General features: G+C 41.6%; 2 protein-coding genes across 5 annotated transcripts in view; both read right to left on the reverse strand.

Moving 5' to 3' along the window:
• arhgef12b (Rho guanine nucleotide exchange factor (GEF) 12b) overlaps positions 1-20,015 on the reverse strand; it is a 114,676-nt gene extending 94,661 nt beyond the window's left edge. For 2 of the 4 annotated variants that reach the window (XM_021617669.2, XM_021617666.2), the window contains exon 1: positions 18,852-20,014. In XM_021617669.2, coding sequence (XP_021473344.1) covers positions 18,852-18,883 — 32 coding nt within the window. In that variant the 5' untranslated portion in view covers positions 18,884-20,014. Of the gene's footprint in view, positions 1-18,851 lie in introns of all 4 variants that reach the window. The other 2 variants (XM_021617667.2, XM_021617668.2) reach the window with 2 other exon arrangements.
• A 1,424-nt stretch (positions 20,016-21,439) lies between these two features.
• tlcd5b (TLC domain containing 5b) lies at positions 21,440-24,812 on the reverse strand. The gene is made up of 3 exons (XM_021617671.2): positions 24,357-24,812; positions 23,726-23,923; positions 21,440-23,589 (listed from the first exon to the last, which is right to left on the reverse strand). The coding sequence occupies exons 2-3, from the start codon at positions 23,913-23,915 to the stop codon at positions 23,057-23,059; spliced, it is 723 nt and encodes a 240-aa protein (XP_021473346.2). The 5' UTR covers positions 23,916-23,923; positions 24,357-24,812; the 3' UTR covers positions 21,440-23,056.
• Positions 24,813-27,050: the final 2,238 nt, after the last annotated feature.

A 27,050-nucleotide genomic window follows, 5' to 3' on the forward strand; every position in this document is an offset into this window, starting at 1 on the left:
ATGAGTGACTCACTATGCAAAATAATTAATGAAAAACTCAACATTAACATTTTTTTAAATTGAATGACAATATCAAACCTGTGCTAACTGTTCAGCAAAAAAAGCTATTTAAACTTTGCACTTCAAAAGTCTAGAGAACATGAAAAGTTGCACAGCTGTTTTGCAACCTTTTGCAACCGTTTTTTCAGTCAGCTGCAAGGGTCAAAAGGTACATTGCTTTGCATTCAGGCACACTTATCCCCAAGCTACTGCTGCTGACAATGATGCATTGCTGATGAAGACTTTTCTTGCAACAAAAAGTGCATCCCTTTCACCCAGGCTGTGAAGGATGCACCACTCCTGACTAGGATACCTACTCTATCTACCTGCACCTGACCAACATGTCAACTTGTCAAACTGTCTGTGCAGACAGTTGCATGTGATCACACACACACTTCCACAAACACCAACCCTCCCCCTCTCTTCCACACACACACCCACTAACTAACCTCTCTCTCACACGCACACACACACACAGGCAGCTCTGGTGATTTGGTAATGGTCCGTTAGCGCAGGAAGTTGGCCTACTGTGATTTGATGGCAGTGATAAAGGCGTGAAGGGGCGTATCTAGCGACCCCACCTCTTATCTGCAGCCAGGCCAGATGTTGCCAGCTGGGGTCATCCAGAGCCTGGCAGGGTGGGCTCGCATGGGTTATGTCTTTGTGTGCATAACGTGTTTGAGTGTGTGTGTATGTAATGAGTGTTTGTGTGTATGAATCAGATTGTGTATGAATCTTGTGTGTAGGTGTGTGCATTGTGCATGTGAGTGTGTGTGACGATAGCGGCGGGGTGGCCACGACTCTGCCTCCTGTTGAGACTCGCTCCAGTGGGCTTGAGAAAGCAAGGCATGTGGGGGAGCCCGGAACAGGAACTAGAGGCCTGCAGGTCCAGGTGCACTACCTAAAGCAAGGCTACATGGGTGACAGCAGTAGCAGCAGCGGTCCCCACCCCGACTCTCTATCTTTCTCTCCCTCCCTGGTGCGCCACATGTAGGGAGTTTTTCCTAGCCACCGTGCTTCTTCACCTGCATTGCTTGCTGTTTGGGGTTTTAGGCTGGGTTTCTGTACAGCACTTTGAGATATCAGCTGATGTACGAAGGGCTATATAAAATAAATTTGATTGATTGATTGATGTATGCCAAGCCAACTCACCTTGATGCATACGGCCTATTTCCTTCGCTTACTCATGCAATTCCTATGTTACATAAATAAAGTAGCTTAATTGTGGCTGCGGGGTTAAATGGGATTTGAAGCTCTAATCAAGTGATTTAAAAAAAAAAAAAAAAAAAAGCTAAATGAAATTAAATGACATAAGTCACCGACTCGTGAATGATGGCTAGTTTTGAAAAGCAAAAGAAAATGTGTGCAAAATTTGTGCAACAAATATGGCGGCTTATTGAACATGAAAACTAGATGAAATATACCCAACTGGTGCATATTTCTTTGCGGTCACAGTTTCCAAACACATCTATTTTTTTGCTCAACACTGACCTTCTCATCGAGAACACACCTCATGTTTAACACTATACATAAATCCATGAGAATTCAGCGGCCATAACACTTCTCTGGAATGTTTAGATTGGCACATCTCTCTCACTTTCTCTCTCCAGACACACTGACCCTGGCATCACTTCAGAGCACAGCTGTCTCTGAGGTGGGCTGCAATCAATCCAACTCACTTCAGGCCAACACAATATTGGGCAACATAAGAGCCATCCTGGACTGTAACATTCAGGTAATCGTTTTTCCCCAGCAACATGATGTGCCGTCTTACCCAATTACTGGAGAATTCTGAGGAAACAGATCATCAGCATTTCTGTTGTAGCTGCTATGAAATCAAGCTATTGAAGACAACAATATCAAAGGACAGAGTGCTGTGTTGCTAGTGATGGATACAATGCATATGTTTGGTTATGCTTCAAGAAAAATACCACTTTTTTCAAATGACCAATTGCTCATGTGAAACCAGTTGAAGGTAATCGTATGGCTAGGGCTATGAAGATTAGGGTTTTAGAAAAAAAACACAATATCTCCATACTGGATGGGTGATATAAAATGTCAAAGCATCTTGTGATTTGCCAAATGTGACATGACACTTTTGCCACACACTATATGGCATGTCAGTTACTAATGAATGATGTTTAAAACATCTACAGTGGAGCAAAAAAGTATTTAGTCAGCCACCAATTGTGCAAGTTCTCCCACTTAAAAAGATGAGGCCTGTAATTTTCATCATAGGTACACTTCAACTATGACAGATAAAATGAGAAAAAAAAATCCAAATCACATTGTAGGATTTTTAATTTATTTATTTGCAAATTATGGTGGAAAATAAGTATTTGGTCAATAACAAAAGTTTATCTCAATACTTTGTTATATACCCTTTGTTGGCAATGACAGAGGTCAAACGTTTTCTGTAAGTCTTCACTAGGTTTTGTTGCAACACACTGTTGCTGGTATTTTGGCCCATTCCTCCATGCAGATCTCCTCTAGAGCAGTGATGTTTTGGGGCTGTTGCTGGGTAACATGGACTTTCAACTCCCTCCAAAGATTTGCTATGGGGTTGAGATCTGGAGACTGGCTAGGTCACTCCAGGACCTTGAAATGCTTCTTACGAAGCCACTCCTTCGTTGCCCGGGCGGTGTGTTTGGGATCATTGTTATGCTGAAAGACCCAGCCACGTTCATCTTCAATGCCCTTGCTGATGGAAGGAGGTTTTCACTCAAAATCTCACGATACATGGCCCCATTCATTCTTTCCTTTACACGGATCAGTCGTCCTGGTCCCTTTGCAGAGAAACAGCCCCAAAGCATGATGTTTCCACCCCCATGCTTCACAGTAGGTATGGTGTTTTTTGGATACAACTCAGCATTCTTTGTCCTCCAAACACGACGAGTTAAGTTTTTACCAAAAAGTTATATTTTGGTTTCATCTGACCATATGACATTCTCCCAATCTTCTTCTGGATCATCCAAATGCTCTCTAGCAAACTTCAGACGGGCCTGGACATGTACTGGCTTAAGCAGGGAGACACGTCTGGCACTGCAGGATTTGAGTCCCTGGCGGCGTAGTGTGTTACTGATGGTAGGCTTTGTTACTTTGGTCCCAGCTCTCTGCACGTCATTCACTAGGTCCCCCCGTGTGGTTCTGGGATTTTTTTCTCACCGTTCTTGTGATCATTTTGACCCGACGGGGTGAGATCTTCCGTGGAGCCCCAGATCAAGGGAGATTATCAGTCCTGTACGTCTTCCATTTCCTAATAATTGCTCCCACAGTTGATTTCTTCAAACCAAGCTGCTTACCTATTGCAGATTCAGTCTTCCCAGCCTGGTGCAGGTCTACAATTTTGTTTCTGGTTTCCTTTGACAGCTCTTTGGTCTTGGCCATAGTGGAGTTTGGAGTGTGACTGTTTGAGGTTGTGGACAGGTGTCTTTTATACTGATAACAAGTTCAAACAGGTGCCATTAATACAGGTAACGAGTGGAGGACAGAGGAGCCTCTTAAAGAAGAAGTTACAGGTCTGTGAGAGCCAGAAATCTTGCTTGTTTGTAGGTGACCTAATACTTATTTTCCACCATAATTTGCAAATAAATTCATTAAAAATCCTACAATGTGATTTTCTGGATTTTTTCTTCTTCTCATTTTGTCTGTCATAGTTGAAGTGTACCTATAATGAAAATTACAGGCCTCTCGCATCTTTTTAAGTGGGAGAACTTGCACAATTGGTGGCTGACTAAATACTTTTTTGCCCCACTGTATATAAGCCTTTATGGAGTTTATGAAGAATTCATTTAGCGTCAAAAGTTGTAGTCCGTTAAAAGTTGGACCGAAGTTCTACAGTATGCTTAAAGCACCTAATGGACCTAGCCTGTGCTAAATTAAGGGCTAGATAGCAGAATGGGACAACTTTCTGTTAGAGGAAACTACTGGACCCACAGACAACAAGATCAAGGTAAAAGATATGTGAATGGAGTCGGTGGTGAGAAAACAGTCAGTTAGATATGAGTGGCCTGTGAAGTGATAGCGAGCATTCTCAATAAGTGTCGGCTGGTGGGGGTCACTGTGAGAGTCGCCAGTCAGGCTATCCTGAGGAAGTCATTTTCCTCCCTCTTCACTGTTGGCAGAGGGAGGGAGTGAAGAGGGGGGAGGGGGAGGATGGGAAAGCTGCCGAATATTACTGTTAGTTTCCATGGTGACTGATGCAGCTGGGAAAGTTGAGCGCTCCGTCACGTGTGTGGGGCACGAGGATCTGTGCTGGACTGCACTGCTCCTCGCACACACACTAATACAAGTGTGCGCACACACACAAACACACACACACACACACACACACACACACACACACACACACACACCACACCAAGCGAGAGGACAGACAGATAGAGAGAGAGAGAGGAGCCTGTTCCTCCCTTTTCAAGAGGGGTCTTTCTCTTTTTCTCCCTCTGTCTCTCTCTCTGCTACTTCCTGTGGGAACTGAGCACCAAGCAGGCCCCCCACACACACAACACAGCTCCATGGCTCCCACTGGCCACAAATACTGGAGACTTTTCGCATATTGTTGGTCCACAAAGTTTCTATCTCCTATTACACCAAGTAACATACAGCGGCAAGACAAAGTATGTGATCCCTTTGGAATATACATGGATTTCTGCATAAATTGGTGATCAAATTAGACATGATCTTCATCTAAGTCACAACAATAGAAAAACAAAGTGTGCTTAAACTAATAACACACAAATTATTGTATTTTTCTTGTCTATATTGAATACATAATTTAAACATTCTCAGTGTAGGTTGGGAAAAAGTATGTGAACCCCAAGGCTAATGACTTCTCCAAAAGCTAAATGGAGTCAGGAGTCCGCTAACCTGGAGTCCAATCAACAAGACAAGATTGGAGATGTTGGTTAGAGCTGCCTTGCCCTATAAAAAACACTCTCAACATTTGACTTTGCTATCACAAGAAGCATTGTCTGATGTGAACCATGCCTCTAACAAAAGAGAAGACCTAAGATTGCCTCGAACATCTCAGAAGACCTAAGATTAAGAATTGTTGACTTGCATAAAGCTGGAAAGGGTTACAAAACAAAAGTATCTCTAAAAGCCTTGATGTTCATCAGTCCACAGTAAGACAAATTGTCTATAAATGGAGAAAGTTCAGCAATGTTGCTACTCTCCCTAGGAGTGGTAGGTGTGGCTGTCCTGCAAAGATGACTGCAAGAGCACAGTGCAGAATGCTCAATGAGGTTAAGAAGAATCCTAGAGTGTCAGCTAAAGACTTACAGAAATCTCTGGAACATGCTAACATCTCTGTTGACGAGTTTACGATACGTAAAACACTAAACAAGAATGGTGTTTATGGGAGGACACCACGGAAGAACCCACTGTGGTCCAAAAAAAACATTGCTGCACATCTGAAATTTGCAAAAGTGCACCTGGATGTTCCACAGCGCTACTGGCAAAATATTCTGTGGGCAGATGAAACTACAGTTGAGTTGTTTGGAAGGAACACACAACATTATGTGTGGGGGAAAAATGCACAGCACACCAACATCAAAACCTCATCCCAACTGTAAAGTATGGTGGAGGGAGCATCATGGTGTGGGGCTGCTTTGCTGCCTCAGGACCTGGGCAGCTTGTTATCATCGACGGAAAAATGAATTCCAAAGTTTATCAAGACATTTTGCAGGAGAATGTTACCAATTGAACCTCTGTCCACCAATTGAACTTCAACAGACGTTGGTTGAAGCAACAGGCCAACGACTCAAAACTGAGAAGTAAATCAACAACAGAAGAAAATACGCCTTCTGGAGTGGTCCAGTCAGAGTCCTGACCTCAACCTGATTGAGATGCTGTGGCATGACCTCAAGAGAGCAGTTCACACCAGACATCCCAAGAATATTGCTGAACTGAAACAGTTTTGTAAAGTGGAATGGTAAAAAAATTCCTCCTGACCTGTGTTGCAGGTCTGATCCACAACTACAGAAAAAGTTTGGTTGAGGTTATTGCTGCCAAAGGAGGGTCAACCAGTTATTACATCCAAGGTTTCGCATACTTTTTTCCACCCTGCGCTGTGAATTTTTACACGGTGTGTTCAATAAAGACATGAACACGTATCATTGTTTGTGTGTTATTAGTTTAAGCAGAACGTGTCTGTCTATTGTTGTGACCTTGATGAAGATCAGATCAAATTTTATGACCAATTTATTCAAAAATCCAGGTATTTCCAAAGGGTTCACATACTTTAGCTAGATTTTAGTAGCTAGATTTTAGCTCCGTTATTAGCTACTTTCACTAAGGTGGCAAACTGCTTCTAAGCATTTTATTGTGTAAACAGATAATGCTTATTTCGCTGTTGTTTCAGAGGCTCAAAGGAACTAAAATCAAGTATAGGAAGTAATTATACTTTCTTTCACATGTAGCATAACCAGTTGATACTTTGTGGCCAAGTCCCTTCTACTTTAATAAGCTAATGTACTGAATTCTGAGGCAGTGGCAATAACCAAAGGCATCAATTTTTATTTATTTTACCTTTATTTAACTAGGCAAGTCAGTTAAGAACAAATTCTTATTTTCAACGACGCCCAGGAACAACGGGTTAACAGCCTGTTCAGGGGCAGAACGACAGATTTGTATCTTGTCAGCTCGGGGATTTGAACTTGCAACCTTCCGGTTACAATTCCAACGCTCTAACCACTAGGCTAGTGACTGTCGTCACAAAATATCACAGACATGATGAAAAGTAAGAACAGAAGTATAATGTTCTCTGAGAGCCATGTGACTTGCTGCTTCATCACATGTGGCAACTGGACAGCAGAGTGTAGAAACAGCTGGGCAGAGTTGTATGAGAAAAAAGTGTGTGTGTGTGTGTGTGTGCATGAGTGAGAGATTGCTTGGTAGGGATTTAGAGCAGTTGGAAGGCATGTCGAGAAGGGCCTGTGCCACCGCCAAGGTATCAGCACAGACCCCAACAATCCCTGAGTTGACACTGGTCAGAAAACCATGACATCTTGTCACTCTCTGTTACGTGGAGCCAACGTTTCTTAGTCCCATAGCAACTAGATATTGCATTTTTTTCCTAGACTCTGGCAGGATAAAGCCTGGCCTCTGGCTTGAGGACAAATTCAGCTGCGGTCAGGGAAATCTGAGGCACACGGAAACTGGACGAGCAACTGCAGCAACGTAAAGAGACACAAATAAAATTAAGAAACAACGTCGATGAAAGTCATGTTTGACTAGCTCTGCTTGACGTAAAGCATCCAGCTCCATGAAGTTGAGGACTGTCTATCTCTGCATAATACTGCTTGAGTTATGTGGAAAAGACTTTTGCAGTGCCTATATCAGTCCAAATGGACTACCTGGTTATTCAATCCCTGACTCCATTGGGTGTGGTTCTCATCTAGAAAAAGCTGTCTGTAGTTCAAGCCAAGACATGCTGAAAGTAGAGGAAAGTGAAGGGTGAAAAGAGAGAGAGAGGGAAAGAGACAGCTGATCACGATACTCAGAGGGCAAACAATAACCTAAGGACATAATTACTTCAGGTTGTAGCTGTTCGTGTAGACACTTGAAAAAACAAGTGTCTACACTTTTTTCGGTAAAAAGCTGAGGGATAGGGCTGGAGAAATGTAACCACTCTCAAATTCATAGATAGAGCTATGGATGCAAGGACTGACCATCCTTGATATAAAAATTGTAGTTTCGCCATGTTTTGAGGCTATATAGTGTTTGTTTACATTTACTTTGTTTACAAACATTGGAGTGAAAGAACTTATATTTGGGGTTTTGATGGGATACGACAACTGAAATAAGCACGAGGCATTTCCAAGTTCTTCAAGAATCAATGGGTACAATCAAACAAACACTAATGAAAATAGCTAGTGTGCCAGCGTAAGTGCTAGCCTGATAGGTGTAGTCCAGCAAGGCAAGTCTGTATGTCAGTCAAAGCTGGCAGGGCTAAGGCTGCATTTACACAGGAAGCCCAATTCATATATTTTGCCGATAATTTGCATCTGATATCCATTGAATATTTTCCCTAATGTGTAAACAGCAAAAAAACACATAGAATCTGATCGTTTGATGTCAGATTTACACCACCTCCATATGTGGATCTGAATCCTGATACAAACCTGATCCTATGTGACCTCTGTCTGTACGCTCTGATTTTCTTGCACATGACCTGCTGTTAACATGACAGCCCAAAATTAAAAAAAAAAAAACAGTGACAGGAATTGAGCATTGCATCTGTGTGCTACTTCAGAGGCTACATCAATGTGGATGTGCAAATCTGATATGGGTCACATGTAAAACTGAGTGTGGACAATCAGAAAAAAAGATTGAAAATAGAAAGAAAAACAGATTTGGGTTTTTAGGGTGGCTGTGTAAACACAGCCTTTGTGATCCATACAGACACACACTAAACAGGCAATTAATTGATTTAATTAATAAGAAGGGCCCATACAGCAAAGCAGTGATTGTAGTGGTGAGATGTAGGCTATCAGTGCTTTTTCTGTAGGTTCACCCACTAAACCTCTGCCAATGAGCACACTGAAACATGCAGACTAAAGCTGGTGATCGTCAGCTGACCGAACAGAGTAAAGCCAGTGTTGAAGAAGAGCTTCACTCAGCCAGCACACCCCTGCTATCTTTAAGGACCTTAATGATGTAACAAAGTGGCAGTTGAAAAGTTTAGCGCTAGTAATCATGCAAAGCTTAAAATGAACACATTTCTGACTATCGCCTCAGAGTAAAATGGACTGTGACCCTTGGTTGGAAAAGGGATCCCCTTTATTAACAGCCTAACCTAACGTAGCCTGAGCGGCGTTTCTTTCTTTCTGGTCCTGACGAGAAAAATATTTTAAAAAATGTAGGGGGGGGTTCTCTTCTGCACTGTTCAACCAATCTAGTAAATGTGGAGGAGGAGTTAAGATGGAGTGTCGTCTTGTTAACATCCAAACGCGGTAGTCGTGTCACAGGCTCTTTCCATTTCCCCTGAAAACCAGATGCTTCCGATTTCCCCGACCCTGTTGAGGGTGCTCACTGCCTGACAAGGCATGCAAGGTTTTGTGAGATCTACTTCATATTTTGGTGCTGTAGAAGCATTGACACATGGCCACATCAACAAAATGACTGGATTGAACTACTCTTCTTATTAGCTTAATAGCCTTTGACTTTCTTAAAGTAACTGTCCAGTGTTTGAAGATTTCTATGATATACAGGGCCTTGCAAAAGCATTCATCCCCCTTGGCATTTTTCCTATTTTGTTGCATTACAACTTGTAATTGAAATAGATTTTTATTTGGATTTCATGTAATGGACATACACAAAATAGTCCAAGTTGGTGAAGTGGAAAAAAAATTACTTGTTTAACAATTTTTATTTTATTTTTATAATAAGAAGAAAAGTGGTGTGTGCATATGTTTTCACCCCCTTTGCTATGAAGCCCCTATATAAGATCTGTTGCAACCAATTACCTTCAGAAGTCACATAATTAGTTAAATAAAGCCCACCTGTGTGCAATCTAAGTGTCACATGATCTGTCACATGATCTCAGTATATGTACACCTGTTCTAAAAGGCCCCGGAGTCTGCAACACCACTAAGCAAAGGGCACCATCAAGCAAGTAGCACCATGAAGCCCAAGGAGCTCTCCAAACAGGTTTAAGACAAAGTTGTGGAGAAGTACAGATCAGTGTTGGGTTATAAAAAAAATATCTGAAACTTTGAACATCCCACGGAGCACCATTAAATCCATTATTAAAAAATGGAAGGAATATGGCACCACAACAAACCTGCCAAGTGAGGGTCGCCCGCCAAAACTCATGGACCAGGCAAGAAGGGCATTAATCAGAGAGGCAACAAAGAGACCAAAGATAACCCTGAAGGAGCAGCAAAGCTCCACAGCGGAGATTAGAGTAGGAACACTTTAAACTGTGTCCATAGGTGTCCATAGGAACACTTTAAACTCCACAGAGCTGGGCTTTATGGAAGAGTGGCCAGAAAAAAAAACTGTGCTTAAAGAACAAAATAAGCAAACGTTTGGTGTTCACCAAAAGGCAAGTGGGAGACTCCCCAAACATATGGAAGAAGGTACTCTGGTCAGATGAGAATAAAATGAGACTAAAGCTATGTCTGGCCAAATCCAACACCTCTCATCATCCCGAGAACACCAATGTTTTTCATCGGCAGGGACTGGGAAACTGGTCAAAATTGAAGGAATGATGGATGGCACTAAATACAGAGAAATTCTTGAGGGAAACCTGTTTCAGTCTTCCAGAGATTTGAGACTGGGATGGAGGTTCACCTTCCAGCAGGACAATGCATACTGCTAAAGCAACATTTGAGTGGTTTAAGAGGAAACATTTAAATGTCTTGGAATGGCCTAGTCAAAGCCCAGAACTCAATCCAATTGAGAATCTGTGGTATGACTTAAAGATTGCTGTACACCAGCGGAACCCATCGAACTTGAATGAGCTGGAGAAGTTTTGCCTTGAAGAATGAGCAAAACTCCCAGTGGCTAGATGTGCCAAGCTTATAGAGACATACTCCAAGAGACTTGCAGCTGTAATTGCTGCAAAAGGTGTCTCTACAAACAATTGACTTTGGGGGGGTGAATAGTTATGCACACTCAAGTTCTGTTTCTTCCGTCTTATTTCTTGATTGTTTCACAATAAAAAATATTTTGTATCTTCAAAGTGGTAGTAGACATGTTGTGTAAATCAAATGATACAACCCCCCAAAAAATTCATTTTAATTCCAGGTTGTAAGGCAACAAAATAGGAAAAATGCCAAGGGGGTGAATACTTTCGCAAGCCACTGTATCACCTATTATTAATTACAATATAAGTGAAAAAGTTTTCCTTCCAAGAGATGGTAATCCATCCCAAACCACTCATTCCTATGAGTAACAATGTTTAGCAGTAACTCATAGTATCTTCACTCCAAAACCCAAAAGACTTACAAGGGTGATTTTATCTAAGTTGTTCCTTGGCCTAGCTCATACGGCCAGCAAGTTAATCTTAGGTCTCCACTGAGGATGACAATACACACCTGTGCACAGTCTTATCTGCTGATAATCATCTCAGCACAAGGAGGGTCCACCATCACGGCACCAGACACCCAAGCTTTTGTTTGAGACATAAAAATAAAAAAAACATTTACCCCCATTCCATTTCAGACAGGTGTTAAAATGACAAAGGCTTTCGCCATCCTGGCGTCAAGAAATGACAAAAAAAAGAGGTTATTAAATAAACCACCACTGGCAAAGCATTTTGTGTATGATAGGTTACATTTCAGATGCCCATTTGTAGCAAACTTCCTGTATCACTTATTTGATGAGTGGTTTGTATTCATGGATGCCAAGGGAAGCCAGGCTTCCTCAAAACATTTTATTTCTTTATTTATCATTAAATCATGTATTTTTCGTCTCTCTGTGTTTCATCATTTTCCTTCCAATTCGCAAGTGGCTGAATGTATCAGAGGAGAAAGCATCCGAACGAGGGAAACAGTGCCCCTCTGTCTCTACGTGTAGGCCATCTATCTGAAACTGTCTGGTCTAAACGAGTATGACATTGTTGCCGCCCGTAGCATTGAGGCAAGGGAAACCAGCGAGCATCTGGCCTCCCTTGAAAAAAAAAGTATAAAGAATTTGCCAATCAGAGATGAGCTAAACTGAGTGAGCTCAACAGAGAATGGTCCAGTGAATGTGTAAAGTGTAGCCAGCTTTGATTTGGAGTCACTCCTATCAAATCCCATTGAGAGCATACGTCATTGACAGTAAAACTTGAATTGTTGCATATCGTTGTGTTGTTGTCCTCCAGTGGCTAGCTAGCTAAAATGATCCCTTTCCTAAATTAGCCATGAATGGAAATAGGGATTTGGACTTGTGGTTTTAGTTCATTCTCTGTACTGACCAATGACTATAACGGTGATTCTGATCCAACCATAAATTCATACATTGTTGTGCCTCTGGCCTGAGAGGATGGAAGTTCAACATGTAGCTAGATGTAGAAGGCTAATGCTAACGAGCTAATGTTACACATGAATGGAAGTTAGGCTAGCGAACAAGCATTTTAGTCAAGTAGCCTATGACAACAAAAATATAAAAGTGTGTACTGTATGACAGAGTGATCGTCAGCATAAAAGAGAGGAGGAAGGCATTGCCGTTTCTCTACAAGTACAGTGAGTCAACATTTTTCTACTTGCACGAACGTACACGCACACACACAGAAATCAGAACAATGGACAGCCACATCATATTTAGTTTACAATTTAGTTTGCACTAAATTGTTTTTGGTGTCATTTAGTTGTCACTGTATTAAACTAAGCAGAGGTGATTTGATGATGTTGAAATATTGAAGTTGAAATGGTGCTGGAAAAGTGAAGGCAGCTCGTGTTTTCTTTGCGACTTGCAGTAACTCTGTGGTTCTAAATCAATAGTTGTTTAGTGGTCCGAAAATGTTGGAAACATTAACTTGCTTGACCATGCTGTAGCTCATGTAACTAACTGTCTGTCACTGTACATGCAATATTCTTTGTGGACTTCACTGGACAGAGGTTGCTATCCGGGTTTCTGATAAAACAAAGGTGTGGTTGAATTTATTCTGCCGATTAATCTGCCGATTTTTAAAAATGTATTTGTAATAATGACAATTACAACCATACTGAACGAACACTTATTTTAACTTAATATAACGCATAAATAAATGTAGCCTCAAATAAATAATGAAACATGTTCAATTTGGTTTAAATAATGCAAAAACAAAGTGTTGGAGAAGAAAGTAAAAGTGCAATATGTGCCATGTAAGAAAGCTAACGTTTAAGTTCCTTGCTCAGAACACGAGAACATATGAAAGCTGGTGGTTCCTTTTAACATGAGTCTTCAATATTCCCAGGTAAGAAGTTTTAGGTTGTAGTTATTATAGGAATTATAGGACTATTTCCCTCTATACCATTTGTATTTCATTAACCTTTGACTATTGGATGTTCTTATAGGCACTTTAGTATTGCCAGTGTAACCGTATAGCTTCCGTCCCTCTCCTCGCTACTCCCTGGGCTCGAACCAGGAACACAACAGCCACCCTTGAAGCAGTGTTACCCATGCAGAGCAAGGGGATCAACCACTCCAAGTCTCAGAGCGAGTGATATTTGAAACGCTATTAGCGCGCACCCCGCTAACTAGCTAGCCATTTCACATCGGTGACACCAGCCTAATCTCAGAAGTTGATAGGCTTGAAGTCATAAACAGCGCAATGCTTGACGCACAACGAAGAGCTGCTGACAAAACGCACTAAAGTGATGTTTGAATGAATGCTTACGAGCCTGCTGCTGCCTAACACCGCTCAGTCAGATACTTGTATGCTCAGTCAGATTATATGCAACGCAGGACACGCTAGATAAACTAGTAATATCATCAACCATGTGTAGTTAACTAGTGACTATGATTGATTGTTTTTTACAAGATAAGTTTAATGCTAGCTAGCAACTTACCTTGGCTTACTGCATTCGCGTAACAGGCAGTCTCCTTGTGGAGTGCAACGATAGGCAGGTGGTTATAGCTTTGGACTAGTTAACTGTAAGGTTGCAAGATTGGATCCCCCTAGCTGACAAGGTGAAAATCTATCGTTCTGCCCCTGAACGAGGCAGTTAACACACCGTTCCTAGGCCGTCATTGAAAATAAGAATGTGTTCTTAACTGACTTGCCTAGTTAAATAAAGATGAAATAAAGGTGTAAAAAAATCGGCCAAATCAGTGTCAAAAAATACCCATTTCCGATTGTTATGAAAACTTGAAATCGGCCCTAATTAATTGGCCATTCCGATTAATCGGTCGACCTCTAGACATGACTAAACTACATTCAGAACAAACATGTTCTAACATAGTCATAACACTGTCACAGAACCGAACATGTTCTAACATAGTAAAACAATGTAACAGAACCAAACATGTTCTAACATAGTCAAAACATTGTAACAGACCCTCTGCTCAAACAAACAGGGCCCTTGATGCTGTAATTTGTCAAGGGCGTAGAATGACAGGGAGGCTCAGCTCATTCCCATTCTGCACCGCTCTGGCCAGCGGCTCTGTCAAGAAGGGCTGGTGGCCTGGCCGGGCTGACAGACATTGTTTATCAGTGATGTCACCACTTCCCGTGAGGGCGGGTGGGGGGTGAAAATACCCAGATCAGCTAAACTCAGTGACAAAGAGCAAAGAGAGCCAGTCGCATGTCCCAGCCTTCATCAGTCATTCAAGCATGATACTTCCAACAGGCCCTGGACACCCTGGCCCTCTGTGGCAGTCAGTCATAGACATACAACCATAAGAGGTTTTCTGGCAATGAAACAAACTATACATATCAATAGTGCTCCGATATTCAACTGACAAAGGGCAATCCATTTGGTCTGTTTTAGTGTAATCAATATCTTAATTAAAAGATCAGTCTGTCAAATACAGTGAGGATCTCTAGACCTAAAATAAGACTTAGTGCGTTGCATGCAGGGTGTGGGAAATTCAGTTGAATTACTGTATCACTTACGTACTGTCCAAAACCATATTTGAATCTTTACTAACCTACATGATTGATTTGCTGCTTTCAACCAAAATGAAATGGAAATAAAACACTCATGCTCTTCTGTTGTGGACCCTCTGGAGAAATTTTTGGACAACCAAAAGGGGCCCAAAGTAGTAAACACTTCACAATAATAGGCAGGGACTCCAACAAAGCCGGAGCAGTGCTGCTCCACTGTGCTGGTGCTCTCTCCTTAAGCAGAGGCGATGGGCTAAGCATACAGAGGAGATGATGATCATGATGACCCTGCTTCCTGGCTTGGCCTATCAGCTCATGGCTGTATCCGGCCCTGGGTAGTGCATGTTTTCCTGGGAGCCTGCAAGAGTCCCTGCTTAATGCAGGGTTGTGCTGGGAGGTGGAGGAACTCATCTGCCTGGGCACCATGAAGGAACTCCACCCACTAGCATGCCTTTATACAAGTGGGCACCAGAGGTAGGATATACCGGCGCCACTGCCAACACAAAGGGCTTTTGGCTATAGGCAAACCACTGAAAATGTGCATAACCCACAGCGTTTTATAGGGGGCATGGTTGGATCGTTTAGAATGTTGATAATATTCCTCTAGTAAAGGTCAATGCATTTGGCCGATTCCAGCGTTATAGATGTTACATTTGCACGCAAAATCCCAACTTGTCTCATAGAATGGACAAACAAAATATAAATGAAACTGTTGATGTGTGTGTCTATAGTACACCTTGGGGGGAGTGTATATCCCAAAAAGCGGACTTGTAAATATTAGCATGTTGGAGAAATAAAGCAAATAAGAGGTGCTATGGATGTTACATGAAATGGATAAGCTTTTTGAGAAGAATGAACATATTCAAAAGTCTGTGAATTTGTCTTAGGTCAAAACATGGATAGCCATTTCGAAGGTAAGGATTGGCTGCACATAAAAATTATCATTTTAAAAAGATTGTCATTCCCATTAATACTTTAGGGAGGAAAAACTACTGTTATGGATGTTACAACCTCTGTTATGGATGTCACAGTCTGAAATAGACATTCAAATCTTAAAGATTTCTTGAACAAAATCTACAGTATCATAAAACATTTGTTATCATCTGAAATGTTTCTCAAATGTAGTATTGTAAACTTAAGATTTTCATGCTCCGGTGACTTTCCCACAATATAGCCCTTTTTTTTTTAGCAAATCAGCTTGAAGCAGGTTCTTGGGGCCTGGGACATGGCATTATCACATGTAATATATATATATATAATTCTATAAAAAGTAGAATATCAAAGCTGTAAAACATGATCCTAAATATAAACCATAAACTTAGGGAATACCATTGGTGTTTAATATGAGGATTTCAGCATTAATTACCTAAATTACTGAATATTCCGGAAGTTTTGCAAGCCTGAGTACCTTGACCTCTGGAAAACCGCATGACATGATCATGAAACCAGAAGCTACAGTCCTGGAAATAAAAATGTGATTGGCTTGGTGATACAAAAACATCAGATGCAAGCAAAACAATGTGAAGGAGGCAGTCGTTGCACAACAACTGTGCAAAAAGATAATAGCTTAATCTTGTTATCTGTATACAGATTATAGAGGTTAAAGACATCAAAACACTATTTGACTTTTGAGGCCAATCATGAGTGCCTCTAGCTTTTGTCTTTCCTTAGAAGAGTGTAGAGACAGTGGAGTGTCAAGATGGTACAAATAAATGAAGTACTGTGAATGTGCTGGAAACAAAACTGCTGAAATAAATGTATTTTCCATTCCCTGACATTTAGGCTAGGAAAGTGCAATGAAAGGAAGGCCAGCCGAAGCATTCGAGACTGGCACCAATGGAAAAAATGTACAACAGTTCTGAAAAATCCAAATGCTTTTGGGTTTAAGAAGACTCCATTTCATTCCAAAATTCCTTGTCATGACACAAATACGATGTCAAGAGCAAAGGAGGCATGGCTGTCTACTCTCCTATAGCATGTTTTGTTGTTGTCCAGATATGTTGGTGGGTTTATTCGATGGGGCAGACTATTCATGTTTCAAATAGGAATATATTAGACAGAGCTGCATGACTCTTTATTCCACATGATAGAGTGTAGTTTCTGTATTGTATTGTTTCTGAATTGTAGTTTCTGCATTGTATTGTTTCTGAATTGTAGTTTCTGCATTGTATTGGTAGCCTAGCAGTTGGAGCATTTAGGTAGCCTAGCAGTTGGAGCATTGGGTCAGGTAGCCTAGCAGTTGGAGCATTGGGTCAGGTAGCCTAGCAGTTGGAGCATTGGGTCAGGTAGCCTAGCAGTTGGGAGCATTGGGTCAGGTAGCCTAGCAGTTGGGAGCTTTGGGTCAGGTAGCCTAGCAGTTGGAGCATTGGGTTAGGTAGCCTAGCAGTTGGGAGCTTTGGGTCAGGTAGCCTAGCAGTTGGGAGCATTGGGTCAGGTATCCTAGCAGTTGGGAGCTTTGGGTCAGGTAGCCTAGCAGTTGGGAGCATTGGGTCAGGTATCCTAGCAGTTGGGAGCTTTGGGTCAGGTAGCCTAGCAGTTGGGAGCTTTGGGTCAGGTAGCCTAGCAGTTGGGAGCATTGGGTCAGGTAGCCTAGCAGTTGGGAGCATTGGGTCAGGTAGCCTAGCAGTTGGGAGCTTTGGGTCAGGTAGCCTAGCAGTTGGGAGCATTGGGTCAGGTAGCCTAGCAGTTGGGAGCATTGGGTCAGGTAGCCTAGCAGTTAGAGCTTTGGGTCAGTAACCGAAAGGTTGTTTGTTTGAGTACCTGGTGAAAAATCTGTTAATGAGCCCTTGACCAAAGCACTTAACCCTAATTTGCTCCATGGGCGCCATATTACAATGGCTGACCCTGTAAAACAACACATTTCACTGCACCTATATGTGACAATAAATTAAATATATATTTTTTTAGTTTTCTGGTTTGGTTTTGAGCTCTTGACACAGTAGCACCTGTTAATGTCCTCTCCCCTCCCCTTCTCGATAAACAGATGACTTAAAGTTGAATAAACTCCAGTACAAGACTCAACATGAATCTTTACACACCCACACCAAACTGAGTTGGGCACAGATTCCAGGTTATCAGGTTATCCAAAGGAAGTCCTCTTCATCCACGGGGCAGCAGGTAGCCTAGTGGGTAGCGCATTGGACTAGTAACCGGAAGTTTGCAAGATCGAACACCCAAGCTGGCATGGTAAAAATGTTGTTCTGCCCCTGAACAAGGCAGTTAACCAACTGTTCCTAGGCAGTCACTGAAAATAAGAATTTGTTTTTAACTGACTTGCCTAGTTAAGTAAAATAAGAAGTGCACAGGCTACTGTCACCACTCAAATCCCTGTGCTTTGCTATCCACTTTCACTGAAGGACAGCACATAGAATACCCATAATAGAATACCCATATCATATTTGGTATATGACATTTCTAGGATTTACAAGACATGCAATAATGTTCCTGGTACTAAGGCAGCAATAATTGAATAGGAGATGCCCCACACGGAGCATATCGTATTACTTATGGAGCAAATCAGACTAATCTAATCACAATAGAAAGGGGGAAAAAAGGGGTTCGAAAACAAACAACAACTTATTTGGTCCCGAGGGGTATACTACAAAGCGAGATCAATGATTCAGCTAGCCCAATAATGGACTAAAGGAGACTAACGTCACTCCTTGTAGTCCAAGGACCTTACATGCTCTGTTAAAAGGCGAATTGTCTCTCGCAACCAAAACAGCCATCTAAACGTGAATCAATTCTCAATGTCGGTAGGGTTCTAGAAACATTAAAAAACGCCCTATACTTTTATATCACATCAACATTAATTTCACAAATGCAAAATATAAACTTACTGTACACTAATTTAACCAGTTTTAACACAGAAGGTAGTTCGCATCTTTGAATGGGCTATGACTTAGCCAGCTAGCTTCCCAGAACATTCTGAAATAACTATGTATTGTTTAGGATGAGCATTAAATGGACATGGTCTAATGGATTCAACAACCAAAAACATATATCTAAGTTTAGCTTTCTTAATTAACCAGAAAATCAATAGTATTTTATTTATCAAAGTTAGCTGGCTCACTCGTTGATCCCGCTTTGTAGTACACCTCTGGCCTGAAAACATGACATGGCCAGATCACATTTTGTGCATAGCTAGTCTACATGACAATATACTGCTGGCCACAAAATACCAATACATAGCCTTGCGAAGGGAGGGACAAATACAACTGCAAAAGTGAAATGACATTGATTGCGACGCCCGTATAGGAGTTGAGCTACATCGTGGTTTTTAGATATGATTTACCTTTCAGGGAGTGTTGACTGTATGCCGCTCATTGGGCTTCCGTTATGTGTTTTTCCCCGACGTAGGCTTTTTTTTATCCAACTAGCATTTTTACCAAAACGACAACCTCTGTATTTTGGAGAATGACTACGTCTTGACCTTTTCAATGTCCGTCCAAGAGCGTTCCACAACGATAAAAAATATTTGAATCCATTAAAATAAGAACATATACATGGGCTATTCCACAATGTAGACTTGAATTCGTTGGCTTATTTTGTTTATTCCAGCTATTGATGTAAAAAATGTGGCCAGAGAGAGATATCAGAGGTAAGTATAAACATGTTCTTCTTTAAAACCATTACAGGGGCGTGCATGAAATAACGCAGTTACATTGATAACACTGAATATGGTGAAATGTTCCGAGAAAATAAAAAGTTAACCTCTCAATATCTTCAGGAGAAACATTAAATGCGAACACATTGTAGCCTGGGCATCGCCTGCCGCTGTCAGCAATAGTCTTTGTCAATGGACCACCGGGAAAATATTAGCAGACTGGCAACATATTTGTTTCCATGAGAAATGCCACTTCACAAAGTTACTCCTTTGAACAATATCTTGACAAGACTCGTCCTTGATCGTCGAGAAGACTCCTGGTCATAGTTTTCCTTTAATTAAGTTATCGCAAATGAAGCTTGGCTTCTTTCGAGTGTCCCTTATTTTTCCTTCCGAAATGTTTTCATGGTAACATTCCCAATTCGCCCCTAATGTTATCCCAGACGAAATTGGTCTTTCATGCCACGAATAATTTCCTAAACTTTGACAACAATGAAAGTGATCCTCGCCGCGTTCTAAAGGTTTTCCGAATCCCCAGTTAATTTACATGAGTGATCTTCACTTTCGAACAGGCCTCTCGTTCTTTACTGTACTGTAGTGCGGATGGAAAAAGGAAACGCTTTCCCACCCACACCCCCCAAAAGGGGGAAAAAAAGCTCCTTTCCTCTTGTCCGCACACAGCATTCGTAACAGCAACTTTTGAAAGCAACACACGGATCTCGACAAATTCCGTTTTCAGTAGCCTAACGTTATTTCCTATTTGACTACTTTTAATGGAATTACATGCATTGAAACTCAAACGAAAGAGTACATTTTCGGAATAGAACTTTCAAAACGCTGTCAGCAGCTAGTTTGGCTGGCCAGCAAATGGGATCGTCATGATTCTAAAGAAAATGCTAAAATACAGACCAGTAGATGGCCAATGTATTGCACATGATTTATCCAACGGATACATTAAATAAATGTTTATTCAGCTATTAATTTTGAGGTTATTCAGGATTACTCATCAGAGCACACCGTTTAAAGTAATTTTTCCAACAATTGTTTACAGACTTTCTATTTAATTTATAATTCACTGTATCACAATCCCAGTGGGTCAGAAGTTGACTGTGCCTTTAAACAGCTTGGAAAATTCCAGAATATGATATCATGGCTTTAGAAGATTCTGATAGGCTAATTGACATCATTTGAGTCAATTGGAGGTGTACCTGTGGATGTATTTCAAGGCCTACCTTCAAACTCAGTGCCTCTTTGCTTGACATCATGGGGAAATCAAAAGAAATTAGCCAAGACCTCAGAAAAAAATGTAGACCCGGGTAAGTCTGGTTCATCCTTGGGAGCAATTTCCAAAGGCCTGAAGGTACCACGGTCATCTGTACAAACAATAGTACGCCAGCATAAACACCATGGGACCACGCAGCCGTCATACCGTGTTCTGTCTCCTAGAGATGAACGTACTTTGGTGCGAAAAGTGCAAATCAATCCCAGAACAACAGCAAAGGACCTTGTGAAGATGCTGGAGGAAACAGGTACAAAGTATCTATATCCACAGTAAAACAAGTCCTATATCGACATAACCTGAAAGGCCGCTCAGCAAGGAAGAAGCTACTGCTCCAAAACTGCCCTAAAAAAGCCAGACGACGGTTTGCAACTGCACATGGGGACAAATATCGTACTTTTTGGAGGAATGTCCTCTGGTCTGATGAAACAAAAATAGAACTGTTTGGCCATAATGACCGTCGTTATGTTTGGAGGAAAAAGGGGGAGGCTTGCAAGCCAAAGAACACCATCCCAACTGTGGAGCACGGGGGTGTCAGCATTATGTTGTGAGGGTGCTTTGCTGCAGGAGGGGCTGGTGCACTTCACAAAATAGACGGCATCATGAGGAAGGACAATTATGTGGATATATTGAAGCAACATCTCAAGACAGCAGTCAGGAAGTTAAAGCTTGGTTGCAAATGGGTCTTCCAAATGAACAATGACCCCAAGCATACTTCCAAAGCTGTGGCAAAATGGCTTAAGGACAACAAAGTCAAGGTATTGGAGTGGCCATCACCAAGCCCTGACCTCAAAAGTTAAACAATTTAAAGGCAATGCTACCAAATACTAGTTGAGTGTATGTGAATTTCTGACCCACTGGGAATGTGATGAAAGAAAGAAAAGCTGAAATAAATCATTCTCTCTACTATTTTTCTGAAATTTCACATTCTTAAAATAAAGTGGTGATCCTAACTGACCTAAGACAGGGAATTTTTACTAGGATTAAATGTCAGGAATTGTGTAAATCTGAGTTGAAATGTATTTGGCTAAGGTGTATGTAAACTTCCGACTTCAACTGTGTATATGTATAGATAGATACCGTAGGTTATACAAGTATTAGGCCTAAATGACTCAAGTCTGAAGCGCTTTAGGCTATAGGCATAATTTGAGCACAAAATCCTTTGTTAATCATTTATAGCATCATACATTCTACATGACAGTCTGTTTTGTGGTGTATTCTATACACTGAAAATAACTAATGGTATTCCCTCCTTTGTCTCCCTTATCCATGAGCAGAGGATTTTATGTCTGGTAATGTATCAGACTTTCCACATCCTTGTCCATGCTATGGGCTAATCTAAGCACTTGGTCATTAGTCACGGTATAGCCTAGGCCTACCTGCTTAATAAAGCACTTTATCTGGCTGCATAACATACTATAATAAAATAAATTATCTCATCACAAATTAAAATCAATCAGGATTAGTTATTGGTTGTTACAGTCTCATTCATTATTTAGTCATAATATAACCAAGGTGGAGTGTAGAGGAACTTCCATCAGTGCAATTTCAATCTTGGGGGCACACTTCCTCATGACGCTCTTGGAAACAAAACATTAGCATATACTGTCACCCAGAGGACATATAATGTATTGCAAAACCAATTTAAAAATAGTTGCAATAGCAGTATATTAGTGAGACTTGCCTCGGCAGTCACACTTTAAATATTGTACAATATTGACCATACCAGCATATGATCGAAGTACAGCTTAGTTTTGGTTACTGATCCATGTAAACTGTGATGCAAGGATCAACTTTTTAACTTTAAGCAGCACACACAAACATCTAGTTCAAGCACAACAACATGGTCCAGAAAACCATATTGAATACCAAGTCTGATAATAGCATGATTTGTTTGTCAGTTTAAATTAGAAATAGTTTGAAATGTGAAATATTTAATTTGTCAAAACTAAAACACATTGACAAGGTATTAACTAACTTCACTGAGGTAGACAAAATGTTCCATCCTTTTAGCATTCCTATGAGATTACAATAAAAGATGTGCGCTAGAGTTTGTATTCAAACCACTTCAGTGCCACCGACATCAAACACTGATGTCAAACACTCCCTGTGAGGGAGTTCCACAATTAAAGTCAAAATGGGGTAGAGCTGCATTTGTACAAATGTTGATCAATTGTTCATCAGACATCAAACTCATCAGTTCACCATCAGCAAGTGGACGGACGCAATATCGCAGAGCAGCATCCAACTTGTACTGTAGTTCAGCCACCAAGGGTAAAAGCTGATATACACCAGGGAGACTGCTACTGCCTGCCAAAATATTTGAAAAACATTTTGTAGTTAAATATGCATTGGAACACACTGCCCAGGCTACAGCAGCTTATTTGCATTTCACGTCTGTTTTCGTGTGGGGAAAGAGCCCTAAGGATCTGATAGTTTCACACCCCTGAGCCAATCTCAGACCTCCATCCCAGATTTTCATATTGAACCTGGTTAGATGCCTACCGCTCACAACCACACAGCAGGTGATCCCTGGAACACAATGTCGGGACTGCAGCTGACGGTCGCCCAATGTGTCTCAGATTAAATACCTCCACCCCAGTCACCTCACTCTTCACTCAGTCTTCCCTGTGTGTCCATTCACCTCTCCCAACTTGCACATCTCATGCCACCTCTTGTACTTTGTCCTGCTTTTCTTGCAGGCAAACTTGGCAATGTCCACCATGAAGACCCAGGCCAGTGTGTACATGGCCAGGCCCCCTCCCTTCATGATGAGGCTGGGCCGGGGAGAGGTGAGCTCACAGTAGAGCATCATGCCACCAACGCCTACACGCACCAGGGCAAAGAGCAGGATAAAGAGCAGATCCACCGCGTCCCCCCACAGGCTGTCGTAGCGGCCCACCTGCCGGAGGAACCAGCGGGCCTGCAGCAAGGGGTTGGTGATCTCGCTGCCGAAAATCACGGCACATGTCTCCACTGCCGACTTGCCCAGGCCCAGCGCCAACAGGATGCCTGCGATGCTCATGGTGTGGTGGGCCAGCATGACAGGACCCTCGGTGCGGACGCAGATGCACCAGCCAAAGTCGAATAGGAAGTAGCCCAGACTAACCACCAGGGCCAGGATCTGGAGCGGGGTGTTCTCTGTACCTGAGGTCACAAACGGGACAGGTCAGTTAGTCAAGGTCAATCTCATGCTGCAATTCAAATAGTTGCCATGTATACTGAAATAAATCGAAACTTAATACACCTGCATGCTTTGCAGTAACACACATCCAAACCTCACCTGCATGTGTTAAAGGCCAGGGCCCATCGATGAAGCTAATGTATGCAGTAAGACATACTATGAGGATCCCATGTGTCAGTGTCACCAGCCTGCAGTTCCACTCCTTGCCCCGCTGGCCATTCAGGTAACAGAATGCAAAGTAGAGTGAAATCCAGCCAATCAGGCAGCAGCACACCTCCAAAAGTATCATTGTTGTTGCTGTACAGGGGAAACCAGAGTCAACTTGACATTACTATGTCAAACAGAGGCAATGTCATATCTAGGCATACACTAGTATAATCTCCTATTTAGTTTTATCCCCCAATAGCCTAAGCTACATAATATTCATATCACATAATTAAAATATTTAGTATTCATATTTTACAGTCATTGTTACATTTTGTTAAGTAACTAGGGCTACAAGGTGTCAATTGTAGTCAGAGAACAGGCTTATTAGTTCAATGCTTATGCTATGTAATTTCAAATCATGTACCATATGTCACACTTTTTTGCTCCAAAACCTAGGCTTTCTTAAGAATATGGTCAAACAACAAAACAATGTAATACTTGGGCCTTGTAGCCATAATAATAGGCTAGTAAAAATCAAGAAGATCATAGCCGAAATGCTAGCATACAACTATAGCCTACATACCTTTATCTTCTACTCTCCAGATGCATCCTAACCTGGTATTCAGATCTGAAATATCAACTCTAACAAATATCCACCATCTTCAGCCTCCATTGGTGTTGCTATGACCTTTCAGATCTGTCTCGAAAGTCATTCCAAAAAGGCCTGGCACATTTGAAACGGAGCGCATGTTAACTTTTTCACTGCAATAAAACGTCAAGCAAGCCTACTACAATAAATTAGTCCCCTAGCTAGTCTACATCCCTTGCCCCTGGTTCTCAAGCAGCTTTAGCCTCTTATGAGATTAGTCGATTCCCTCCAGCTACCCTGGCTGTAGAACAAGCAAGAGATATGCAGTCCTACATTTATGGTCTCCTCAACAGACTACATTCAACAGTCTCTATGACTGAAACTTTGATGATATGAGAATGTAGTGAAATATAGGACATTGTAGTGAATATAGACTAGCCTAGGAAGACAGGTAGCCTCAAAATCTAGACTGAACCACGCTATGTTTCAGTAGTGGAGCGTAACAAACTAGCAACAGAGCTGAACTCAGTCTGGATTTCTAGGTGACAGGCATTACAAGCATGGGAATTAAAAGTGAGACACAAGTGTGCAGGATCTACCAGCATCATAACACATTCTAGGGAACTGGTGTTTCCATGTATGATTAGGCTACGACATGCTCAATGGCATGGCGATAGACCGACCGGCTACCACATTTTCCCTCGGGGCTGTTAGTTAATGACACTTAGAGCTGTGTGTGAAGCAGACAGAAGCAGACAGGCAGCTTTATCCCGCATCCAGATTAACCATAATCTGACTGGCAGGACAGTCAGGACTAGGTTGTCTCTGGTTATTGCCCCAAAGTACTCCAGGTCATTTGAGGTGAATGACATCTTACATCTTTGTCTTCATGCTATCATCTCAACAGTAGTAATGACAATTACTCCATCTGCTAGATAAAAGATTAAAAAACATGCATATTCCATATCGATACATCCATGCCCTAGAGACTACACTAAAACTTGTTACAATGTAACAAAGTGTGTTTAATGAAAATAACAAAATGTAACAATGTATGCATTGGACCATTGATAGATCACACTGAAACACATTGGAGATGGCAAAACGTGATACGCTTCTGAAACATTCCTTAAAAAATACTAGTGCTGATTTTAAAATCTTTATTCTTTTTCCAAAGCTCTTTTCCCTCTATCATTTCGACTCATTTCACAACCTAAATATATTTAAGCAAACATGATATACAGTTGAAGTCGGAAGTTTACATACACTTAGGTTGGAGTCATTAAAACTCGTTTTTCAACCACTCCACAAATGTCTTGTTAACAAACTATAGTTTTGGCAAGTCTGTTAGGACATCTACTTTGTGCATGACACAAGTAATTTTTCCAACAATTGTTTACAGACAGATTATTTCACTTACAATTCACTGTATCACAGTTCCAGTGGGTCAGTAGTTTACATACACTAAGTTGACTGTGCCTTTAAACAGCTTGGAAAATTCCAGAAAATGACGTTATGGCTTTATAAGCTTCCGATAGGCTAATTGACATCATTTGAGTCAATTGGAGGTGTACCTGTGGATGTATTTCAAGGCCTACCTTCAAACACTTTGCATGACATCATGGGAAAATCAAAAAAAATTGGCAAGACCTCAAAAAATTGTAGACCCTGGCAAGTCTGGTTCATCCTTGGGAGCAATTTCCAAATGCCTGAAGGTGCCACGGTCATCTATAAACACCATGGGACCACGCAGCCGCCATACCGTGTTCTGTCTCGTAGAGATGAACGTACTTTGGTGCGAAAACTGCAAATCAATCCCAGAACAACAGCAAAGGACCTTGTGAAGATGCTGGAGGAAACAGGTACAAAGTATCCATATCCACAGTAAAACGAGTCCTATATCGACATAACCTGAAAGGCCGCTCAGCAAGGGAGAAGCTACTGCTCCAAAACTGCCCTAAAAAAGCCAGACGACGGTTTGCAACTGCACATGGGGACAAATATCGTACTTTTTGGAGGAATGTCCTCTGGTCTGATGAAACAAAAATAGAACTGTTTGGCCATAATGACCGTCATTATGTTTGGAGGAAAAAGGGGGAGGCTTGCAAGCCAAAGAACACCATCCCAACCGTGGAGCACGGGGGTGTCGGCATTATGTTGTGAGGGTGCTTTGCTGCAGGAGGGGCTGGTGCACTTCACAAAATAGACGGCATCATGAGGAAGGACAATTATGTGGATATATTGAAGCAACATCTCAAGACAGCAGTCAGGAAGTTAAAGCTTGGTCGCAAATGGGTCTTCCAAATGAACAATGACCCCAAGCCAAGCATACTTCCAAAGTTGTGGCAAAATGGTATTGGAGTGGCCATCACCAAGCCCTGACCTCAATCCTATAGAAAATGTGTGGGCAGAACTGAAAAAGTGTGTGCGAGCAAGGAGGCCTACAAACCTGACTCAGTTACACCAGCTCTGTCAGGAGGAATGGGCCAAAATTCACCCAACTTATTGTGGGAAGCTTGTGGAAGGCTCCCCAATATGTTTGACCCAAGTTAAACAGGCAATGCTTCCAAATACTAACTTAGTGTATGTAAACTTTTGACCCATTGGGAATGTGATGAAAGAAATAAAAGCTGAAATAAATCATTCTCTCCAATATTATTCTGACATTTCACATTCTTAAATAAAGTG

Source organism: Oncorhynchus mykiss, chromosome 10 (assembly GCF_013265735.2).
Source record: "Oncorhynchus mykiss isolate Arlee chromosome 10, USDA_OmykA_1.1, whole genome shotgun sequence".
Classification (NCBI taxonomy): domain Eukaryota; kingdom Metazoa; phylum Chordata; class Actinopteri; order Salmoniformes; family Salmonidae; genus Oncorhynchus; species Oncorhynchus mykiss.

Excerpts from the sequence above, each read along its gene's own strand:
- tlcd5b (XM_021617671.2), bottom strand. The coding sequence starts at position 23,915 with ATGATACTTTTGGAGGTGTGCTGCTGCCTGATTGGCTGGATTTCACTC. Across the intron at positions 23,590-23,725 it reads CTGGCCTTTAACACATGCAG|GTACAGAGAACACCCCGCTC; the intron begins GTGAGGTTTGGA and ends TTGTGACCTCAG.